The following is a 23,103-nucleotide window of genomic DNA, read 5'->3' on the forward strand; positions in this document are numbered from 1 at the left end:
ATTAATATAATAAATTCTGATTTCACTGGAATAAACTACCAGAAAATAAGGAGAAAAATCACATTCTTTATTTTGGGTCTGAGAAAATGGAGACAATATTTAGCGTTAATTTGTTATGTAAGTAAAAAACCAACATTTTAATAGCATGAAGATGAACATAAGACCAACAAGTAGTTATTGAAAATTAAAAGAAAAGGAAAAGCTAAAGGGAAAAAAGCAGTATTTTATCATTCCTTTCTTTGTATCTCACAGAAGAACACAGCTCTCAGGAGCGCCTACTCCAAGGCACTGAACAGATCACAAAGATGTGGATACCAGAAGAGATGCACGGACCAACTCCTCATCAGCTCCAGGGCAGTACTGCTGTGCTCAGCTTCTCTTGGTGACGCTGTGCAACAGCTGTTCCCTCCCGCACAACCAGACATTTCTGAACTACCACTACCAAGCAGTATAATTGAACCACAGACGTCAGCAAACAGCTTTGTGCCTATCTGGATTTTTTTGCATGTACTTGGTCAGGAGAGATGTTCTATGTCTTTTTCAAAATATAAAGTAATATCAGTCCTCCTTATTGTGTTTTCAAGCACTAACGTGAAAAAAATGCTACTTGAATTAAAACAAAAGCTCTGAAATTCTGATACTTCTGGAACAAAGAGATTAACATTCTTCAATTAAGACAGGAGAAAGCTTTCTTCAAATTGATTTGCAATCAGTACATACTATTTCATCAGTTCAGAGATTAGATGTGTGGGTAAACTGGTTTCCAAGGTAACTGGCCTAAGCATGGGGAAGTCATCAGGGTGATCAGTAATTCAAAAAATTTGGAAGGTACTATGTGGAAATAAAAGTCATTGAACTGTCTCCTGAGATAAGCCTGAGATTTACTTATTTTACATAAAGCAGGGTAGGATTACTTTGAACAGTGTTTCTAATGTTTAAACTGCAAGGTCAGGAAAGGTGCCCGAGAATCTGACACACAGCTGGTGGGGACAGCATGAAAGCACTGACATGTGAGCATCAGCACTTGGGCACCCCGAGCTCCCTCCAAGTATCTGCTGCAGTGCTATCAGGTATGGCACATCAGTGATATGGAGCTAGATAGCAACAGAAGAGTGTTAAAAACAGAAGAGACAGCTGAAGAACGAGTTTTAGGCCTTCGGAGGTTTGTGGTGAAGTTTCACAACAAATGCCACTGAAAACACACGAACCCAACAAACCCAGCTTTCCAAAGCCTGATGATGGTTTTTCAGGTTTTAGAGCTCTAGGCAATGCAGTTCTTAGACATACACTTAGATAAGAGCATTGCAAAACATTTTGCATATTTAACTGTTTAATCCTTCAACACAAAGGTGAGTATCACTTAAAGACAACACTCAAAGGTTCTAATTTTTGATCCAGAAGCCATGCTTGGGCAAATGTTTAACCCTGAGTTTAACCCCAATTGACTGTACAGACTGGAAGGCCAGAACTGTGGCATTTCAGCCACAAAAAGTCTTTTGGAGCCAGTTAAAACATAAATGAGAAATACAAGTTGCTGGCCTTACATCCTGGCGTTTAGGTGTTGTTCACCTTTCCTCTCGCACAAGTTGCATAGCAGATATCAATTTGCAGTATCAATTCATATTGAAATTCAAGTTCAAGGCCAAAAAATCCCAGTATCTATTTGCAGACAAGTTTGTTTGTTTGTTTTAACTGAAGACATGTATATATATGCAGTTACCATAAAAAAGATTGTGTGTGCAAAAGAGGAAATGAAATTTTGAAGAGCAACAGTCAGCAAAAAGAGGGAAATTGTGTCTAAAAAAATATGAAAGAGAATATAAATTGGCCTTAAGCACAAATGCCCCTGTCCCCAATGCACAGTGACTTCATTTCTAAGCAAGCTTTGCACAGAGGTGGTTTATGGGCTGAGATCCCACCGAAGCACCTCTACCTGGAGGTCAGAAAAATTCCCTCCCTGCAGCGGCCACTCTCTTGGACTGCTCCCAGTGGTAGCACAGGGCTGAGGAGACCATTTTCTGCTGTGGAGGTGGAAGAGGGGCCTCCTGGACAATCCACTCTTTCATCAACAGGAGAGGAACGCTGAGGTGCCACTGAGGCCCATGGCTGCAGCTTGGCAGGCTCCTGGGGGACGGCCTGCCTTTGTGCTGAGACCGAACCTGGGTACTTCACTTGACTTGTTATAAACTCAGCACCGTGGCATGACAGATGCCACCAGTTCACTGCTGCTACTCTACACTGTGGGGAACTATATTGCTTTTCTTTTTTCAGTACTCCAAATAGCTTTTCTGAAAGCTTTGGAAAGGACCTGAGAAAGAAAAGACCAGCTCACAATATCTGAAATGCTTTTTTGAGCTCAATCCTCTAAGCTGCTTCTCAAGCTTGAAACAGCATCACCGACTGCAAAAATTCAGGGGGCTTCTGTAGGAATATAAGCTGAATGAAATAGCTTTCTAAGCCTTGTGCTCAATGCAAATATCCCTGTATCGCACGGAATTCTTGTATGCTGGTATGTGCATTTTGTGTACTGATTTTCTAATTTGCAGTACCAGAAAGAAGTTTGATACAGCACCAAGATGACCTGGCATAAACATACTGAGCAAAAATATCCTGTGCAGATTCAAACACAAAATCCTCCAGGTTATATAATGACTTTGGAACTACTTAAGGAACACAGTAAGGAATACATTTTCTTAACATATCCATGGAAAGAAAAAAGGTCGCTTCAGCTAGGCTAAGGAAGATCCACGGTACTGGAGGAGGCACTGGTTTAGGTCTCACTAACAGCAGGACTCCACCACAATTCCACATTTGCCTGTTACACAGTGAAACAAAACCAAACCAAAAACCAAATTGAAGTCTGAGGCTCACAGCTCTACAAAATAAAGGCAGTTCTCATCCTGTAGGGTATTTCTTGCAGAAGTTCAGAGAGCTTCTCAATGGGATGGAATAATGTTTGTTTGCTTAGCTCCACATCTCTGCATCAAGCTTCCCAGAACATTCACTCATAAGTTAACACAGGAAGAGTCACTGTACTTGCTGTGTAAACATGCTTAAAACACCACAGGAAAAAGAAAAAAAGGCCACCATCTTTAAAACAAGTAAAACAACATACAGCTGCTTCTACAGAGATGAATCAGTCAATCCCAGCAACTACAAGAGAAAAATCTCTGATCCTTTAAATATTGCATTCTTCAAAACAGCTTACCAGGGGTTTGCAACAAGCCCCAGCTTTGGTTGGTGGTATAAGGGAACACAGACTTATTTAGTTGCATACACACAATCATGCATGCTCATTTCAACCACAAATGTTGAATTTTGATTGGAAGCTCTCTAAACATGTCCTTCAATTGCCATAAATAAAATACTGTGAAACCATCAAATAAGTTCTACAGAAACCAGCCATGCTGTGTCACTACCTCAAAGTGCATTCTCCATTCCTCAGGAAAAAAAAAATATTCAGCTGGTGTTTACAGTCTCTTGTCAACCACAGAATTGCTAGTAAATTCTGTATCAATCCATCAGTAATTAACGTCTGGGCAGACAAAGTACAGATAACTCATTTGGCTTATTTTACATAATATTAGAAAAAAAGATAAAGAATATGACAACATGACAAGGTAGACTAGTCTTTGCCGAGCACCAAAAGCTACAACCAGACTGCCTCTGGTACCAACCTCCCTAGTGTCATTTTAATTCAGGTACACCTAATTTGTACTGCTGCCTGCAGCAATACATACACACATTCCCCATGATGCTCCCCCACTCCTAAATCTTTTCTGTTTCCTGTAAATAGCTTGATACCGCAATACAAAGAAAAGAAGTACAGATTCAGAGAATTGTAATTTGTTTCCTCCTTCCACTGGCCAAGCATGTAATTACACCCATGACAGCTAATATTTCCAAACAAGTATCTAGTCACGTTGGATTGCTGCTGCGAAGAAAGTCAGCACTTTAATAACAACACTAAGAACTCAAGGTGCTTTCCTTTACCTCCTCTGTATTAATTACAGTTTCAGTTCTGCCAAAGATATCATTGCCAGTAATCCCACTCTTGACAGCCATGGCTTCATGTTCACTAAGGAGCTATTACAGCAAGTGAAGTACATCTTGAAGGCATTGGAAACTGCACAGAAATTCTCCTGAATCCAAACGGTGAAGGACGGAGAAATGGTTCAGGAATGATTAAGCACTTCAGTAGATGCAGCTGCAACTCCTGGTTCCATCCACAGATCTCACCTGTACCTCCCTTACCTGCAGATCAGTAAGCATACACTGTAAAGAGTTTCTTCTAACAACATTCATCATCATCATCGTAAGGTTCCCAAAAAGCAGTTATCTGAGTTTTATTTTTAGCATTAAAATTTGAAGCTCTCTATTCCACTCCTATCTCTTCCACCAAATCCAGCTGCATAACTGAGAACTATTTCATCTTCCCCTGGCTGTTTCTTGCCCTACAGTGTTATCTACTGGGCTTGTTTATACTCACTATGCAGACAAAGAGACATTCTGGTCACAAAGTGAATATCTTGATAAAGCCCTGACTGTATATCAAAAACAAGGCTGTTTCAAGAAATGAATAAGAAAGTCTGTTCTGGTTATCCAGGATTTAAAATTATTCTAGTTTCTCTATTCAGTGCTGTTCTAATCATATTTTTTTTTCCTTGGGATGTGCTTCAGGTTTGGATTCCTTTCTCACCTTTCAGGCACCATCTTCAAGCAAATAATGGGAGAGACAACATAAAAGAGAAATCAGATTTCAATTGACATTGTAATGGAAGGAAACAGCATGGAAAAGCATCCAGGGAGGAGTGAGGTTTGAGAAACAAACACTGTTTATTATCACCAACTAGAGACTACTCACAGTAAGGTATTTATGGTCTTCTTATTTGGTCAAAGCAAAATACAACACTATTGTGTTGACTGAATTAAAAATATGGAGCTGAGCCCTTAAACTCCCACAAAATCCCACAGGAAATTAAATTATTTTAGGGGTACTGCACCATGTAAGTAAGCATAAGTAACAGTCATGGCCCTGCCCTAGAGTCAAGGACCAGCACATCGAGTCAGGAGTCAGGTATGGTGTTCTGCAGCCTCTCTAACTTATACCTCTTCCAGCTGCAAATTCTTTCCCTAGAGATGTTTTTTGGTTCTGTGTTCAACAGAAAGAATGGAAGAGCACACAATTTAACCTACCTCACAATGAGGTAGAAGCTGTCCTGAGAAATGAAGAAGGTTTGAGTCACAGAATGGCTTGGGACCTCAAGAAGCACTCAGTTCCAACCCCCCTGCCACGGGCAGGGCAGCCTGCCATCACATCAGGTTCCCCAGAGCTCCATCCAACCTGCCCTTGAATGCCTCCAGGGATGGGGCACCACTGCTTCTCTGGGCAGCCTGTGCCAGTACCTCACCATTCTCTCCGTGAAAATTCTTCCCTCGATATCTAAACTAAAACTCCCCTCTTCTACTTTAAAACTGTTCCCCCTATCCTGTCACTATCAACCCATGTACAAAATTGATTCCCCACTCTCCTTCCTAGGCACGTGCTCCAAAGATGGTTAGCATTCTTCCAATTTGTTTTACTAGTAGCCTGGGCAAGCCAAAGTTTCCATGAGTATTATTTATAGACTTGGAACAGATCTGAAAAAGTTGCCAGCCTTCATGAGAGAGAGTTCATATACTCCACCATCACTAAGCACAAAACTGAGAAACTCCATTAAGCAGTAACAAAGGTTTTCCTAGCATCTCCTTCATCAGCTTAGAGATGTGATGTGATAACACAAAGGAGACTTGCTGACTACTAATTAATCTCATCAAGAGCTGCTTTCAACTGAATGCATTACATTCTTTCACGAAGCTGATGGCATTTGTTAGAAGCTGTCACCCAAAAAAAGCATGGCATTTTTTTAGTTCTACATAAGAAGCACTGAAAGCTAGGAACTTTATGTCATTTGCTCTTTTTTTGAGGCAGCTTTGAATTTACTTGAGCACTACTTGCTTTTGAAACTGTTTCCAATACAGCATCATCTGTTGTTACAAGGAGATCTACCTGGAGCAAGCTTTCCAATACAACTCCTATAATGCATGAAAGGACCATCTCACCATTACTCAGTGCAAGCAGACAGCAGACCACCTGCTCAGCACTGTCTTAAGGCTCTTTGCAGAACAGACTGAAATTCCCAGCATCTGCTGCTATGGGAATACAGTCAGGGCAGAGTAAAGACTGGTACTCCCCACAGTCCTCAGGTTTTGGTTTTTCATTTTTTCATCACTACGTCTGTAGAGTTCCTCTGTTACAGATGCATGCTAATGTAATGCCTGATTTTCTATTCTTTAGCCTCGACCAAACGGTGTGGAAGCCCCGGCTCAGGACTCGCCTGCATTGTAATGACACTGTCCAGCACTGTCCTCAGCCAGTGTTAGTTTGCAGATGCTTTAGGCCAGATACATCATGGCAGTGAATGCTGCTATAAACTCAGAATTTCCTCCCTTCCATCAACCCCATGTTTGGTGCCCCACCGCATGCCGTCGGCAGTTCTCGCAACAAGCTCAGTGAACTGAACCAAAGCCAGTGTTGTAAATACTGAAAAGCTGCTCTCAGTACCAGTGTTGTAAATACTGGAAATCTGCTCTCAGTACCAGTAAGCTAACCTGGACAAAGGGCTGCTCAATGCCAGGGAGTCCCAAAAACCTGTAACACCTTATTTCTGATGGTAACACTGAGTTCTGCATCAAATACACAGATGTGGATATCAGTACCAGCAGTTGGTTCACATAAAGGTATTTTAAAGTTAGTTTATACTACAACTATACGAGGACTGAAAGGAGGGCAGGGGACAGACCCACTTCTCTGCTACAAAAGATAAAATGTTGACCTTCATTTTCAGAGCAATTCAAGCCAACCATTAAAAGACAGCTTGTATTCAGTGAGTCATCAATGGAGCTGTACCTTAGAATTCCAGCATGTATAAAAGACCAGGAATTTGATCTAGTATTTCATTATTATGGTACCAGCCTTGTTAAATAGAGAACAAAACGTACCAGAGAGAAACTGCACCATGCTCACCCTTAATCGACATTTTTACTACTAGCAGGTTTGCCTTGCACTGTGAAAATTCTTGCATATAAAGCAAGTACCTTTGGGACCATTCTGTTTATCACAGATGAATTTAACAGAGTTTTCAAGACAAAATTTTCTCTTTCGAAACCTTTTGATGAATTACTACAACATTTTATTAGCCAAATACCTGCATACACAAATAAATGCGTTCTTCCAATTCTTACTTTTCTGGGTGTGCAGATGTGTATTTTAAAAAGGGCCGTCAGCAGATGTGCCTGGGCGAGCTGCCCAGGTGAAGGGGCATTCCCTGCAACACGGCCCAGAGCAGATGGAGCTTCCTCTCCCCTTAAGTGTCAGCCACAGCTTAACCAGGTTCAAGGACAACTGCAGCAGAACATATGGCACACCTAAATTCTGGTGTCTGACACAGTGAAGAGGCAGGCTATCAAAAGCAATGAAGAGTGAGATTAGATCTGTGGAGCAAAGAGTGCAATCAGAACGAACAGCATTTGGAGCTGCCATGGATATGAAGCTACACATTTCACAGACACTTTTTAAAACAAATTTTAACTGATAAACTTGAAAATGCATACATAAGCAAATGCAGAAAGCTTGAGGCAAATTCACTTCCTGGTACATCTACTTAAGTTAATAGTAAGATCTGCTTACTAATGGCAATATAACTTACTGATGCTGCTCTGACCCAACGCTTTTTCACAAACTAGCACGAGATGATGAACTGGAAATTCCATGTATTTCTTATGTCCACTGCTCTCTAAATCATTTATTTCTTGCTGAGATATTTTTATGTATTCAAACATGATATACTTTGAGATAATATATCATTTAGAGCTAAATCTTTTAAAGAGAATGAATTAAGATCTTGGTAGAAAATTGTAACAAAATAAAAACATAGAAAGGCTTTACATAAAAAGTGTCATGAGTGAGGTAAATAAAGAGTGATGCTGATGTGAAGTTAAGAAATAAAGTTCATGAAGGCCTGAGCAAAACGAAACTGTTTTGCATTCACAAAGTTCAGCCTCTAAAATGTGACATCATACTCATCCACATCAGTTTTATGTCATACCAAAAAACAGAGCATAACTGAGGGAAAATTTCAGCAGTTACACAAGCTGCAGCATTTGAACTAAAATTCTCCCACAAAAGAAAGTAACTTCCAGTTGATAAATGAGCAGATATCCATCAGCTGAAGTGTGCTCCTGAGGGTGCACCAGAACTGCCCTGAACAGCGGAGCACAGACGGGGGCAGAGTGCCGTACTGCTGAACCTGCACAGCCACAACAGATGCCTGGCCTACTTGATTCAAAAGAATACTCCAGTTAAAACCTGAACAAAATGGAAATAGACAAAAGAATCTTTCCAGATTAACAACCACTTTTATGGAGAAAGAAAGCCCATGCAGCAATGGCACAAAATAAAGAAATCACAAATGTAACCCACAGAGAATGCTTTACCAAGATAAACTCTGCAAAAAAGAACATAAGACGAACCACTGAAAATTCTTGTCTTTCATGTGATGACTGTATGTAAAACAATGACAAAAACTCATAAACTGAAAATTTAAATAAAATACTCCTCTTTTTTTCTTCGCTACGTTTAAAGTAATGCAAAATGTCAGTTACATAGCCCTAGAGAACAAGATAACAGAGCACAGAAACCAAAATGATGTCCCAGGCCATCAACAACAATAATGGCACTCTGGCAAATATCCACAATCAATACAGGGCAAAAACGTGAAAGAGCAGACGAGCAGAGAGCAGACGCGCTACATACATAAACAACAGTGCTCAGATAACATCTTGCAATTGACTGAGGCAAAATGGCAAAGAAAGTGTGCAATTGTAAATTCCAGGTAACGCTGCACCACAGGACTACTGATGCACCGCTGCATGCCACGGATTATCAAATGCCAGCAATCCCAACTTACTGGGAGTTGCTGAGTTTTATGAAATTAGCTGAATGCCTTCTTTCCTTCATTACAGAAATGATTTCGTAGAGAAGCTAGCAAACATTACTAACTCCAGACATTTTACAAAGCAATTTTGAGACTGCAGTGAAGTTGTACAGCACAACACGGAATTAGTCACCAACTCAGCCACACGGCCGCATCTGAACATTCACACTCTTAATTCCCAGCAGAGCTTAAGCAGCTAAGGACAGAAACAGGAACACACATACTGAGGCCACTATCACATGTAAAATATCAGTGGGCTTTGCCTTTGTTGCAAATGAACACCACCCCTTAACTGTTTTATTTTTGCTCAGGTCATCTTTAATGTCTCCTCTTGGTGGTAAATATTTAACTAACACTTCTTTAAAGATTTCCTAAATCTTTTCATGTTGTTCAGCAATGCTTGTAAATTCAGGTCATTCTGCTCATCCTGTGGCACAACAATACAAAAATAACTTCAACCCTTTTTTGGGTAGTTATTTTGACTGAGAAACAGGAAATATTGCTATGCTCAAGTTCTTGTTAACAGGAAACATTGAAAGGCTACTAATAATCCTTAATCTAAACCTACTGTCTGTCAGGGGTAATGGATATATATATGCATGCAAAGGTCATTAATCGTGTCACCAATTAAGGTGACACTCCAGTCATCATCACACCAACACAGCTGCAGTTCTTCCCTTTGCTTTTCTTTCAAGGCAGCAAAATGCAGCACCCTGCAGGTACTCTGTAATTGTTTCAAGTCCAGAAAAATTCAATTTTGTGAACATGTTGAACAATGAAGCGTGGTCTGTCATATCATTCTACAGTGTTTAACACCACGACTCTAATTAGCAATTAAATATACATTATAGGCATTGAGAAAAAAGGAAAGGGCAGAGCTTCACAATTCAAAAAACAAGCCAGAATTTCCCTACCTACATGTTTATGTGTTTTAGGAGTAGTAAAAAACATTTAAAAACCTTCTAGATCCTGGAAATCTTTATTTGACCACACTCCACCACGACTACAAGTAACGACTCAAGCAGTATTCAATGAGGTCTTGTTATAATAAATGTTTTTAAACAAAAGTAATTACTACACCAGCTCAAGGAGGGAAGGTTTAGACTGGACATCGGGGGAAGTTCCTTACAGAGAGAGTAGTGAGGAGAGTGGTGAGGTGCTGGAACAGCTGCCCAGAGAGGTTGCGGATGCCCCATCCCTGGAGGTGTTCAAGGCCAGATTGGATGGGGGCCTGGGCAGCCTGGTCTGGTACCAGATCTGGAGGTTGGTGGCCCTGCCTGTGGCAGGGGGTTTGGAACTTGATGATCCTTGGGATCCCTTCCAACTCAAGCCATTCTATGATTCTATGATACTACATGCAGGGAAAAACATACGGGAACTGCTGCAACAACTTTGGATTTCCAGAACCACGTGTTGTTACAGAATCATAGAATCAATTAAGTTGGAAAAGACCATCAAGACCATCGAGATCATCAAGTACAACAATCAGACATATCACTAAATCAAACTGATCCCATCACTAAACCATGTCACAATTTGATAAGCAACACAAGAGCTCACTCTATATTTTACCAATATCAAAATTAAAGTTGCTTCTGGATGTAATTCAGCAACTTCCTTTGCCAGAGTTCACAACTGGCAACATAATTAATTTTCTGAGGTAAATGAAGCCTTAACCCCAGCATGGCTGAGGCAGGCAGGAGCTCCGGGTCCATGCAGACTCAGACTCTGCAGTGCCCAAGTGCTTCCTGTACCTATTACCATCAGCTGACATCTCCATTCTGTCAGTTTTCAAGCTACCTCACTGTCTGCTCTTCTAGGCCATACTTCATCAGCTTCTCCATAAGGCTGTTTTGTCAGAGACATCACTGAAGTGAAAGCAGACAAATTCCTATCACTCTCCCTTCATTCTCCCAGCCAGTCATTTCATAGCAGAAGATTATCAGGCGGGTCAAGTGTGACTTCTCCTTTTTAATGGAGAAAACTTACTGGTAATGACTGTATCATGCTCTTGTACTTAAATACAGTATGTAATCATTTTTGATCGACTGCTACAAAGACTGGAAACTGTTTAACTGGCAATAAGGAGAAAAGAAGAAAAAAAATCAACACAATTTAATGGTATTTCCTCCTTTGCACACCTTAAAATATTGACACAAAAGCAATGTGAAAATATAAAGAATACAGCTTTCAGTCAGCCTACCAGATTACAGAGGTCAGACAAAACTGAGCTACTACTTCAGAGGAAACTGCTGGGCAAAGAAGAAAAAGATGTGCACTCTGGTAGTCTCATGCTCTTTAATACCATACTGAAATGTTCTCAGTTTCATTATTGCACTTTGCCACATTTCAAAGGATCACAAAATCCCCAAGGTTGGAAAAGACCTCCAAGATCATCCAGTTCAACCATCCACCTTCCACCAATGTTTCTATGTTCCTCAGTACAACATCTAAATGTAATTTCTAAATGCCCTGCTTATGACTGTTGTATTTTTTCTAGGGTGCTCAAAAATCTCCAGAATCATCAGTTCACCGTGGTCTGCCCTTGTAAAAAAACTGGAGTATTCAAATGTTCTGATTATTCCAGTTAAGAAGTACCGGCACATGAAGTCTACACTACATTACTTAGTTCAGTGCTAACAAACAACAATCTTTGGACTCCCAGGTAGGCAGAGCTAACAGGAGAATATATACTTGAATATCTCTAGATATGGAGATTCTGATTAAATATGTGAGTACCTAAATATGCCAGTCCATCTTAAGAAATGACTGCAAATTTAAAAGATGCAAAAATGATTAAAACCCGGACAAAACGTTGCTATGCTTGTTTACCATGAAGACCACGACACCTAGCTGAATTAGGCAGGAGTTTGGTAATATGACTTTCAGGAGCCTCTGTGGCTTTATTGCTTTTGAAAAATAACATGAATAGTAAGACACGCTATGAAATTAAAGGCACTAGGCCTACATACAGCATGGAGTGAATACAAAAAAATATCCTTTCAACATGAACCAGCATCTCACGTCCTTGAGATTACGCACTGAATACTCAGGTAGATAGAAACTGCAGAGAAGAACATGAAAAAGTTACAGATGTGCACAGGGTAAGAAGCACTGCTGCAGGTGTGCTAACACAGAGCACACGGAGCACACAGCTGAATTCTGCATTCACACCTTCCACTGACTCTACTGTATGGAAATATCTGAGGGAGCTCACGGATCTCTTGAATCAATTTAGTGAGTAAAATTAGCTTCAGCTCTCACTAGAATACTCACTATATAAAAAGGACACCTGAGAACAACAGGTATCATTTTGTACCATTTAACTGCGGGAATAGCAGCTACTTTTTTAATAGATTATTCATGGCCTGTAAGTTCAATAGTGCTGAAGGAAATTCCATACCTGAGGAGAATTAATAGACATTGCTAGACAATACAATGGCCTATTAGAACCATAAGAAAAGAGAAGGAAATTGCCTGTGCCATTGCTCGCTATTACAACTCTTTAATCTTAGCTGGAAAATACTTAATTCCACCTTAAAAGAGGAACACTGCCTCTTAGTCCTCAAGTGTTTTTCTTTATGAATATATCAGAGATGCTATTATGCTCTTTTTCAGACTTTGCCATCCCTCACTGAGCAAGGTAAATTTATTAAGCCTCCTGTTTTACGATAGAACTAACCAAGAAAAAGGAAGATTAAGAGCATCAAGTTGCTGCAGCTCTCCTCCAAACTCACGCATCTGAGGTAAAATCCACGACAGTCCTGATGAAGTCTCCTTATTGAGTTACAAAAGGACATCCAGAATTCCCTGCCGCTACCAAAACATGTTGCTTCAAGTACCTAGGATTCCATTTCCCCTCCTCACAGCTGCATCACACTGCGGGTTCCCGCTGTTGTTCTGTGCAAGCTACTCACAGAGTGGCTTTCTCCCTAATTCTCCCTCCCTACAAAAGAGTCACTGGTTCGCAGTCAAACTGCGCAGCCCATAAATCCATATCCACAACTCAAGTCCTCGCAGTCACACTTATTTTACCACAATCCCTCTATGCAATGCTAAGGCTCCCCACTTGCTGACATGAACAACTGCCGCTAGCATGCTCCAGCCTCCTAAGACAGGACTACTGAAATTTCTCAATTGCTCTATCTTATCAAAGGCAGACACTAATTTAACCTGACATACACTACCTCTCATTAATTCATCCAGATGTAATCTATTTTTCCATTTGCCTCCCTGCCTTTGATTATTCGTTTTTTCTTCGTTGCTTTGCTATAAGACAGAAAAAGAGATTAATAATTTTCAAGCTGCCAAAAGCATCTCTTCAGTATGTTTTGATAAACAGCCAGTGTTTGCTCTTTTACAGTTAAATCCCATCTCCATTTTTAAATTGCTGTATTTCTTTTTGTTTTGAAATGTATTTTAGAAGACTTTCTGAAATACAACTTCTTCCTTCCAACCACCATCCAACCTGAGTGCTAGAACTTCTGTTCATCTTCATTTCACCACAAGAACTTTCACTGCAAGAGTTTGTTCTTGCACATTTATTTCACTCTAAACCCTGACTCCATGTTCCACCTGACCAACTGTACTAAAAAAGAAGGCACAATTACACTGTGTGTACTGTAGAGTGATAGCTCTAACCATAACCTCACGCTTACTGCGTGATGTCTCACTTCCCCTCCTGTTATATATTCAATGGATAAACAGCTTTTCACTAGTCAGATTATTTTCCTTTACAAGGTCAAACTCTGCTTGACTTCTGGCACCATCTTATTCACGCTTTAAAACTTCTGAACTCTATGGCAACTTCCATTTTTTCAACAACCACTTTTGCCACTCCTTGCAAATTCTTGGCTAGCTTCTGCTATTCTCTTTGGCTGACTTCTCTCGTAGTCAGATCTGCAATTCTTCGGCTCATGTACTCTGCCTTTTTCTGGAATGCATATTCTGAATGTGAGAGGCTCCAAGAACCCCACCGTTAGCTCCCTTGGTGCTCTGGTTTACCTCATTTCAATCCATTTCCCTACAGCTTCTCAGTCGGCATATCTGAAATTCAAAACCTTTAATTGGAAACCCTTTCAATTTGAACCACATAAACCTCTGATTCATTCAATCAATCACTCAGTGCAAACTCTTTTTCTACAAATGGCTCTTCTAGAATGTCCTCAGTGCTTATAAAACCAAGTTCAAAGGAACAGTGTTTCTGTTTAGTTCACTATCTGCGTATGAACACAGCAGCCAGGAATAACTGGTCCCTGGCCCTAGCAGCGCAATTCAAGTCTCCACAACACTCTGTGATAGACAAATAGCTTTATTCCATCCACTGTGCTCCAATATGATTTCCTCTATATTTAATATGAGAAAACTCTTCCACATTTAAAATTATCATGTGCCAAGGCTCCCAGACAGAGAAAGCATACAATTCCAGCTCAATAACGTACTTCACATGAGATAACTATGCAGAAGAGACTTGCCTTTTAATGTCCAAAATAGCAACTTGCTCTGTAATGTTTCATCTTGCTGCTCTCTACCTGAGAGCATCCAGCCTTTTTACAGGAAAATGCCAACTTTTTGTTCCCTTCCCTGACAAAATATACAAAATGTTTTGCCAAGATTTCTTGTAACAAACGTAACTGAAATATAGAGCTTGGTCCCAGAAATACTCCATATATTCTACTACCAGAACAAAGAAGCTAGTTTTAAGCTGTTAACTTTCACAAATAGTCAAAGTTTGCATCATTATCTCTGCAATATAGCACATTTTATTACTACTTAGTCTGTAGATTTTCCCACAGTTTGTAGCACCTGAAAAAACGCATAAAGCCATTTTACACAGTGTGTTTCAAGCTACCTAAGCATGAGCTCAGTACCCCAAGCTATTTTAGAACTGAAAATTAACAGAGCTGTTAAACAACTTTCTGCTTGCTTTACGGAGTTCAAACATCTGCATAAAGGTTCAGTGTCACGTTCAGTATTACCGCAGAAATTGGCAACAGAGCCTAAGCCCACTTAATTCCTAGTTTCATGGAGTCATAGAATGAGTAAGGCTGCAAAAGACCCCTAAGATCACCCAGACCAACCATCCACCTGCCACCAGTATTTCCCACTAAACCATGTCCCTCAGTACAGTCAAAGCTGCCTTCCATTCCTCCTGTTGTAAGCAAATAACAGACACAGCAGAAGGAGATTTAAGGAAAGGAAACGCTCTTCCAGTGGCTTCAGAACAAAGCTGCACATCCATATTTCTCTGTAAGGATTCCTAAATAACCCATTCAAAACCAAACTACTCGTTTTAAATATCAGATAGCCTGAGGATCCCTCTGCAAGTTCTCCTTTGACATCTGCCTTCAAGAAGCGCCTAAGATGCACCAGGACCACTTCATTTACAGAACCATGAGCTCACAGGCTGGAAGGGACACATGGAGATCATCTAAACCCAATTCCATAGTCACTCAAGTAAAACACAATTAGAAGCATTGGCAAGGTGGGCACCTGGGACCATTACTGTCTGTGGGAAAGTAACCTTCACTTATGACTGCTCTGAACCAAAAAAACACTTGATCAAGATTTTAACAGTGGATAAATACCACACTAAACATTGAATCAGCAAAGAAATACTTTCTTTTTCAACACTAAAATTTGACAACATTGCAAGTATACTTTATTTTTATGTTAACTGGTCAATATTTTGGACAGCAAAAATTACCAAAGTGACTGTAGTGTCAAACTGTTTCAGATTCACTCTTCACCAGCATTTAGAAACTTGAATAAGGGTTAGTGAGATAAAAAGAGGAATAAGTAAAGAAAAAAAAAGGTACTCCTGGAATTGATTATTTACTGAGAAAAAAACAGCATGCAGTTCCTAAGAAATTTAAAAACGACGAGAGATATAAATGTCATTTATATTTAAACTGATCTTCAGTCACAGCACTTCTGGGAAAACCTCTTCAGAGGCTCACATGAAAAAAAGAGTGAAGCACAAATTCAGATTGCTGATGACGATGGGAACAAAACACAATCTGGAAAGCTGAAATGCGGTACTTACATTGAACAACAAGAGGGAGGAGCAGCCCATGAAGCATGGACACCACAGATTCTAACTCTTCTGTCTGAAATTAGATGCAGTATGGATGTCCCATCCACTGAACATGCTTCACTCCCTTTAAGTCCTCTCCCATAGATCCTACAATACAAGGTCCCCCAAGGAAGCTTTGTGCAATCCTGAAACTGCATGGCGCCATCCTTGCACCCCGAGCTCCCTCCCACCCACCCGGTGGTCTGCCTGCTCCCTGCCCAACCCTCCAGCCCTCAGCCATGCTGGGCACAGTCCGTGCAGTAGACATCAATTTCTGCAAGCAGCTTTGACTGGTTTATCACATTCCTTGTGCAAGAAATAGGGTATCTGCTGGAGATGCAACCATCAGCTATTGGTACACCAGAATTGAAAGGAGGAAGAGAGGTAGGCATTAACGTTCCACCCTAATTCTATCCAAGATGGAGGAAAGATGGTTCTTTTTAAAAAAAGTCTATGATACACGTGGACGATTAATACACTTTCCACACTTCAACAAATGGAAATTAAGAGTTAATGAATCGTGCTGCTGGCCAGCCCTGTCTAATAATCCCATAATGTCTGGGATGCAGCATATAACTGAACTCCCAGGCAACCCAGCAAAACTCAACAAATAGCCAACAAGCCACAGAAATTCCATGCTTTTCCTTTTTTTTTTGGTAGAAAACCATCCCTGAGAAAATCACTTGATTACATTTCTTTCTCATCACACCTACAGAACGTTTTCACTTCTTACACTTGGGAGTTTCAGCTCTGCCACTGAGCAGATACTAAACACCTCACAAGAACAATCCAGGGCTGACCAAGGCCTCCATATTGCTATGCAGACACTCCACATGCAATCAATGTGCACAAACCCTGCTCAGCAACATGCAGACTCATGCTCACTCCCACTAGGAGCTCCTCCTTGCCTCCCTTTAGAACGTTTCTATGATCAGCACAGAGCGCACACCTGCTCAGAGCAGGGAAGCAGTGCTCCAAGAACCAAGAAACTCACCCAGACAGGGACAGTCCCATGCAGCCACCAACTGCAGGAGAGCTGAGGTCAGCATAACCCCACAGACCTACAGTGAGGTCCCATGGAGCATAGGATGGGTGACAGTGAATCACAGTCTGCAACAGAGGAATTTCCCGTATCCACTGTCCTGTGTGCTTCTTTCCAGAGCAAATTTCCAAACCAGTTTCCTGCTCAGGTGATAAGCAGAATTCAATCTTTCCTCAGTTGGATGAATAAGGTTTTATTTGTTCACCTTTCTGTCTGTATCTCAATGTTTGCCATAGTCCAAAGCATCTCCACTAATGCAACAAAGCAGTTCCCCTAAGTGGTGGCAGAATCTCTGCTCTTCCATCTTAGCATTCTTTTCATGTATTTCTTAGACACCTCCCTGAAAATTTGCACGGAACAAAAAAAAAAAACATTACTGACTCAAAGATGTTTCTGCTGCTGAGACCCTCGAGTAACAACTTTAGGATACTACCCACTCATTTCACAGGTTACAAATTCACACTCTGATTTTATTATTTCAAAGCTCACCTGTAGGAAAATGGAGGTATGATACTGTGAAATCAGCACTGGGTGGAACTGCTACCTACCGGAGCATTTAAGCACAAATTGCTTCATTTTAATAAAGGCTTAACAGTTTTCAGCAGTTCAGAAAATACGCCTAAATTGCTTTGTGTTTTCCTCTCTCACACGCAGTATGTATATGGCAAAGTTTCAGATAAGTATTAATGAAAGAAGATATTCTCTCTAATACATGAAATGGCCAAAACTGGAAAAATTCTTACACTTTTCTGCTAGCAGGCATCCCTGCAACATACAGCTAAAGTGGCCTGCCTGCTGAATGTGTATGGTACAAATGCAAGGGGGGACTGGAGGACTCTGTGCACTGATCACTGATAGGTATTTGCTGGATAGAAGCTGCTCCTCAAAGGCAGCTCTCAGCCTCCTTGCAGCGTCCTGAATCAGTGAGGCCATCAAAGAGGCCACACAGGAGCCCACAGGGACAAGTTTCTGTCCCCAGCTGCCATCCCAGCTCCCTGCCTGCAGCAGCACAGCCAGGCAGGCCATGGGGAAGGGCAGGCAAGCAGCTTGCTGTCCTCCATGACTTGGCTATACTTCCTCCTCCTGTGAGGTCTCGCTTCTTCCTCCCCATGTGGCCAACAGGTTGCATGTGCTTGAGGGACACAGGACACAGCACATCACCCCTCCTGCATTGCTTTCTCTCAATGCAACTTTTATTCTGCTTTCCTCCTGGCTACAGTGAAGATGCTAAAAGAATTAAAGATACGATTCTTTTACTTTGGGCAAGCAAGAATGCCTTATTCCAAAACCCACAACAGGTATACTCTTTCATTATTCAAGCATTTTTCTGATGGACTCTTATTATCACTTGATAATATATAATATGACATAAACATAGCATGAAGCTCCTGAGCAGAAAAAGGTTTTACCTAAAGAACAAGAGAATATTTGACAATAATTCAGACAGAGCACAGCAACGCACCCCTGTTCAGTGTTCCTCTGAGCCCTTTCAAAGCAGCAAGGGCAGAAAACCCTACCATCCGTACTAACATCACTGTGGTTGCTTTCCAAATTCTTATCTTTCCTATCTATAATAAACATAATAAAGCCAATTTGTGTTCACTGCTTCTAGAAGACAGAGAAGTCATCTTATGTGCTAGTGCAGCCAGAAGAGGGGAAGGAGAGGGAGGGGGCACCTTCCAGAATCCTGTGTAACTGAAGTTTTCTCTGCTTCATCTCCAAAAAATTTAAAGAAATTCAGCTCACTTAATTACACGAATAATCCAGAGGGAGCACAAACACTGCTGGAATTTTTGGTCAATGACACCAGCCTGAATAAAATACTAACAACAAAAAATCCATTATTTTGGCACTGAATATTTTGTTTCAGTCTGAAGAATGGTCCCCTCCAAGCACGAAGAGCACACGGCCATTCCCCTTTCTCCATACCACAATTAATGGATGCCAAAACTTGCTTGCTTCATTCAGATTGAGGTTTCCTAGCACAGCTATGCATACCTTACGCTAATACAAACCACAGGTGGTGCAAACACAAGTTTTGTAAACAACATTACTTCACATTCAATAGTAAAATTTTTTTAGTTGACTTTGTAATTTTCATTACTGAACTCACACAGAAACAATAAAGTGCATTTTGGCGAAAGATCTTTGATTTAAAAATGTGCACACTTCAAGTACTTCACCCCATTTAGCCTTTCAAGAGCCCTTTCTGAAAAAAATGACTGTTTCTGGATGTTCATTAAACATAACATGGAAATAAAGTGCTTCTATACATAACTCCAGGACTCCACAGAGAAATACTGCTACAAAAACATGACTAGTTATTTCTTTCTAGCTGAAAATACCCGAAATAGTCTGCATTCTTGCCTGCAGTTTCAAGGTGTTCAAGAACACACCTGGAAGAACTCTGCAAGAAACTTTGCCTTCACTAGGTGTTACAGGCAGCTGACTTCCACCTTTCTGTACCTCCTTACTTGCACTGGCATACACTAAATACCCATATTAAGATTTAATAAGGTTTTAAGAAGTAAAAACGCTACTAGAAAAGGTGATACTAATTCAGATGCAGAACAGTAACTGCCCTCTGCTACTGAGACAGAGCCACTCTACGACAGCACACTGTACTTCATGGCACAGTGTGTAAACACAGTGACTTTGGAATATCTGAGAGCTGAAGCAAAGCCATCCAATCTAAAGAAGCTGAAGTTTCAACAGAAAAAAAAACAACAACAACCAGCACAAAGGCCACCAAACACCCTCTCCTATGCTCACCATGTGATTACAGTTCAGTTGTCCATCAAAATACGCATGTTACAATTCTCAGACTCCAGACTCCCGAACCTCCATTCTCAATTTCAGCGAGCTCAGATAGCCACCAAGCAACCTAGGAAATGACACAAGCTAATCAGAGCTCAGCTTGCTTACTTCATTTAGGATTATACTCACAGGCTGACTGCAAAAAAAGGCTATCAAAAGATCCTCCACAATCAGTACAAGTTCAATTGTCAGAATGTATTTCAAGACAAGTTGTCTTTGAAAATGAACCAAACTGCTGGAAAAGAATGAAGGAAACTTTACCTTAATCGGAGCACGGCTAAACTGTATTTTTCTGTTGGCTGGGATTTCATCTTCATCTGGCAATCCATTAATCTCCGAGTATTCCATATCAGGTTCGTAACAGTTATTCTCATCACTGTCATCCTGGTCATCCTGTTCTGTCCCTGTCTCCCCCCAGTCAGAGTTATACCTCGATCGTACCCTATACACGTTGTAGTCAGAATGCATGTACACGTGGGAACTCTGGAAATTATTCCCATCTTCATGCACTTCTTTCTCACTTGCCTCATCATAATGGGTCTCAGCAGTGTCTGAAGCAGCATCTGCTGCCAAATCACCCCCTGAAACTAAATTTCTTTGTATTTCTGCAGCTTCAGGTCTATCAGCAGTACTCTCTGCATTTTCTGAATGTTCCTTTTGTCGCAACAAAATTTCTGCATCTGTTTTTGCCTTACTCCTTGCAGAACTGTCCGCAGACTTTTCGCGGTCAAGCACCAGATCCTGTTGACTGACCCCAGGGCTCTCAACAGAATCAGCACTTGGTTCTGTGTTCTTCTTGACTTCTTCGGCTGTTTTTGAACCCGACACAGTGCCTGTGGTCGCCTTCTGTCTCAGTGCAGGAGGCGCACTGTTATGCTGAGAGTGCTCAGCAGACATCGTGCCGGATCCCTGCTTGGCTGGCGGAGACCACGTGCCGGCATCCTTCAAAGGACTGAAGCCCTCAAGGTTTGCAACAGGGGAGGAGATGTTAGTGACGCTGGATGACAGGTTGAGCGGGTAGTGACCGGTTACGGAGTATTCTTCATTGTTCTCTGACTTTTCCAAAACAACAACGTTGTGTGAGTCGGCGTTTTCAAAAACCGCACTGAGCTGACTCACAGTTGGAGAGACAGTCTCCGTCCTGGGGCTGAGGCTGTCCAGGGAGTCAGTGCTGCCCCTGTGCAACTTGGAGCTGCACCACTCCTCTGCCAGCTCGCTGGAAACCGCCCTCTCCTTCTTTGGGGAATAGCGATTGGAGTGTCCCACATCATGAGCGTTGCGCTCAAACATCTTGCGCGTTTCGGTAAACTTGGAGTAAGAAGGGCCATCATGGATGGTGTCAAACCTGCTAATCCTCTCTGAAACAGAAGATTCCAATTTTACAATTGAACCATCTGCTTTCTCTACAAACTCTTTGGGCCTGTTTCGTCTCTGAGGTGATGGAGGGCCACCCTTCCCCCTGGTTTTGGGGGCAGCTCCAACACCTTCAGTGGGCTCCATGCCCATCTGCATGAATAAGTTCTTAATCCTATTGACATTTGAGCCATATTTCCTCCCCCTGCTCTGAGAGGCCTCTCCTTCCTCTTTCGTTTTTGGGTCTCCATCTGATTTCGGTTTGTCAAAGGTGCTTTTTAACGCCTGGAACTCAGTTCTGTAAGCATTCCTGTGAGGAGAGGCACTTCGGAGGGTCGATCTTTCTCCCGAAGACTCCGTTTTCATCATGTTTACTTCAGGAGAGCAGAACCAGCTCACATAGTTTCCACAGAGCCGCACTCAAGTGAGCCGTTCCAGCCCGGGCTCAGGAGGTGCTGCCCCCTGGCAGGGCCATCCCCAGCAGGGCAGGAGGCAGGGGCTAACCCAGCTCGGGCACAGCAGCACAGCCCAGGCCTTCCCAGAGCAGCGGCAGGCTCAACCTGCAAAAGAAAGTAGGGTGTTTTCAATCATGCCATGCACTTGCTCCTCTTTTAATCTAAGCCATTATCTCCCTTTAGTTATCTGACGTATTTACTAAAAATAACGTAAAAAACACAACCTAATGACACACAAACATACGAGAACTTTCTCACTGCAAATTCGGTGTTCCATAGTGTGAGAGCAGATTGTCATTTCCCAAGAAGTATCGTGTCACAAACACACACACACGGGAAAGGCAACACACTATGAGAAACATCGCTACTTCTGTTATTGAGCTTTTCTAAAAGTAAGACATCGCAAACGTCTGAGTTACACACATAAAACTACAGCAATATATATACAGTAATGCAAAGCAATCCGTGCAAATGGCTCTGCTCCCCGAGGCAGTCCGCAACCCGCGCTCTCTCAGAGGAACGTAAAGGCACGAATACCATCACACTCAACGCGCGCTCAGGGGCTCTTCCAAAGCAGACCCGGCAGCCCGAGGGAACCCGCCGTTAGCGCCCTCGCCCGAAGCGGCGCTCGGGGAAACGCGATCCCTTCGCACAAAGTTGCCCGGTGCCGAGCAGCGCCGCGGCACCCCGCCCGGCCCCGCGCAGCCCGGCCCGCACCTGGTGGCTGCCGGCCCGCAGGGCTTCCCGCCCGCCGCAGCTCGCTTCGCGCCTCCGCCGCCCGTGCGCGCCAGCCCGTCTTGGGCGCTGCGGGACGGCGGCCGCCGCTGCCCGGATCCGAGCGGGTGGCGGATCGCCGCGGGAGCGGATGGAGGCCCCGCAGCGCGGGCGCGCACCGACCCGCTATCGGCGGCGACGCCGATGGAAAGGAACTTAAACCGAGCGGACGGCTCGGAGCCCCGCGGCGGTTCCTCGTGGGCGGGCGCGGGTCCGGCGAGCAGCACCTCGCCCGGCCGAGCCCCGGTTAACGAAAACGCGCTGCCGGGCTCCCCCGCGTCGCCCACCCCGCGCTACGCCGCCTTACCCGGCCGGGAGCCGCCGCGGCTCCGCCAGCGCCCTCCTCAGCGCTGCCCCTGCCGCTCCTCGGGCTCTCCGCAGGAGCGCTGCCGCCGCCCGCCCGACAGGAGGCAGCGACCGCCGCGGCGCCTCAACGCCATTGCAGGCGGCGGCGGCGGCCGGGGCACCGACACGGCTCCGCACGCACACCCGTGGCGGCAGCGCGGGGGAGGAGAGCCGCCGCACCCCGCTGCAGCCGCGCTCCCACCCGCC

At 42.8% G+C, this 23,103-nt stretch overlaps 1 protein-coding gene across 3 annotated transcripts in view; it reads right to left on the minus strand.

Annotated features, from left to right (window-relative positions):
• Positions 1-21,850, minus strand: part of PPP1R9A (protein phosphatase 1 regulatory subunit 9A) — a 131,605-nt gene extending 109,755 nt beyond the window's left edge. For all 3 annotated transcript variants that reach the window (XM_042816540.1, XM_042816539.1, XM_042816537.1), the window contains exon 1: positions 20,231-21,850. In XM_042816540.1, the coding sequence (XP_042672474.1) occupies positions 20,231-21,691 (1,461 nt within the window). In that variant the 5' untranslated portion in view covers positions 21,692-21,850. The remainder of the gene's footprint in view (positions 1-20,230) is intronic.
• Positions 21,851-23,103: the final 1,253 nt, after the last annotated feature.

Source organism: Centrocercus urophasianus, unplaced genomic scaffold, assembly GCF_019232065.1.
Source record: "Centrocercus urophasianus isolate 14NV4802_14NV808 unplaced genomic scaffold, USGS_Curo_1.0 seq_16, whole genome shotgun sequence".
In the NCBI taxonomy this organism is placed as follows: Eukaryota; Metazoa; Chordata; class Aves; order Galliformes; family Phasianidae; genus Centrocercus; species Centrocercus urophasianus.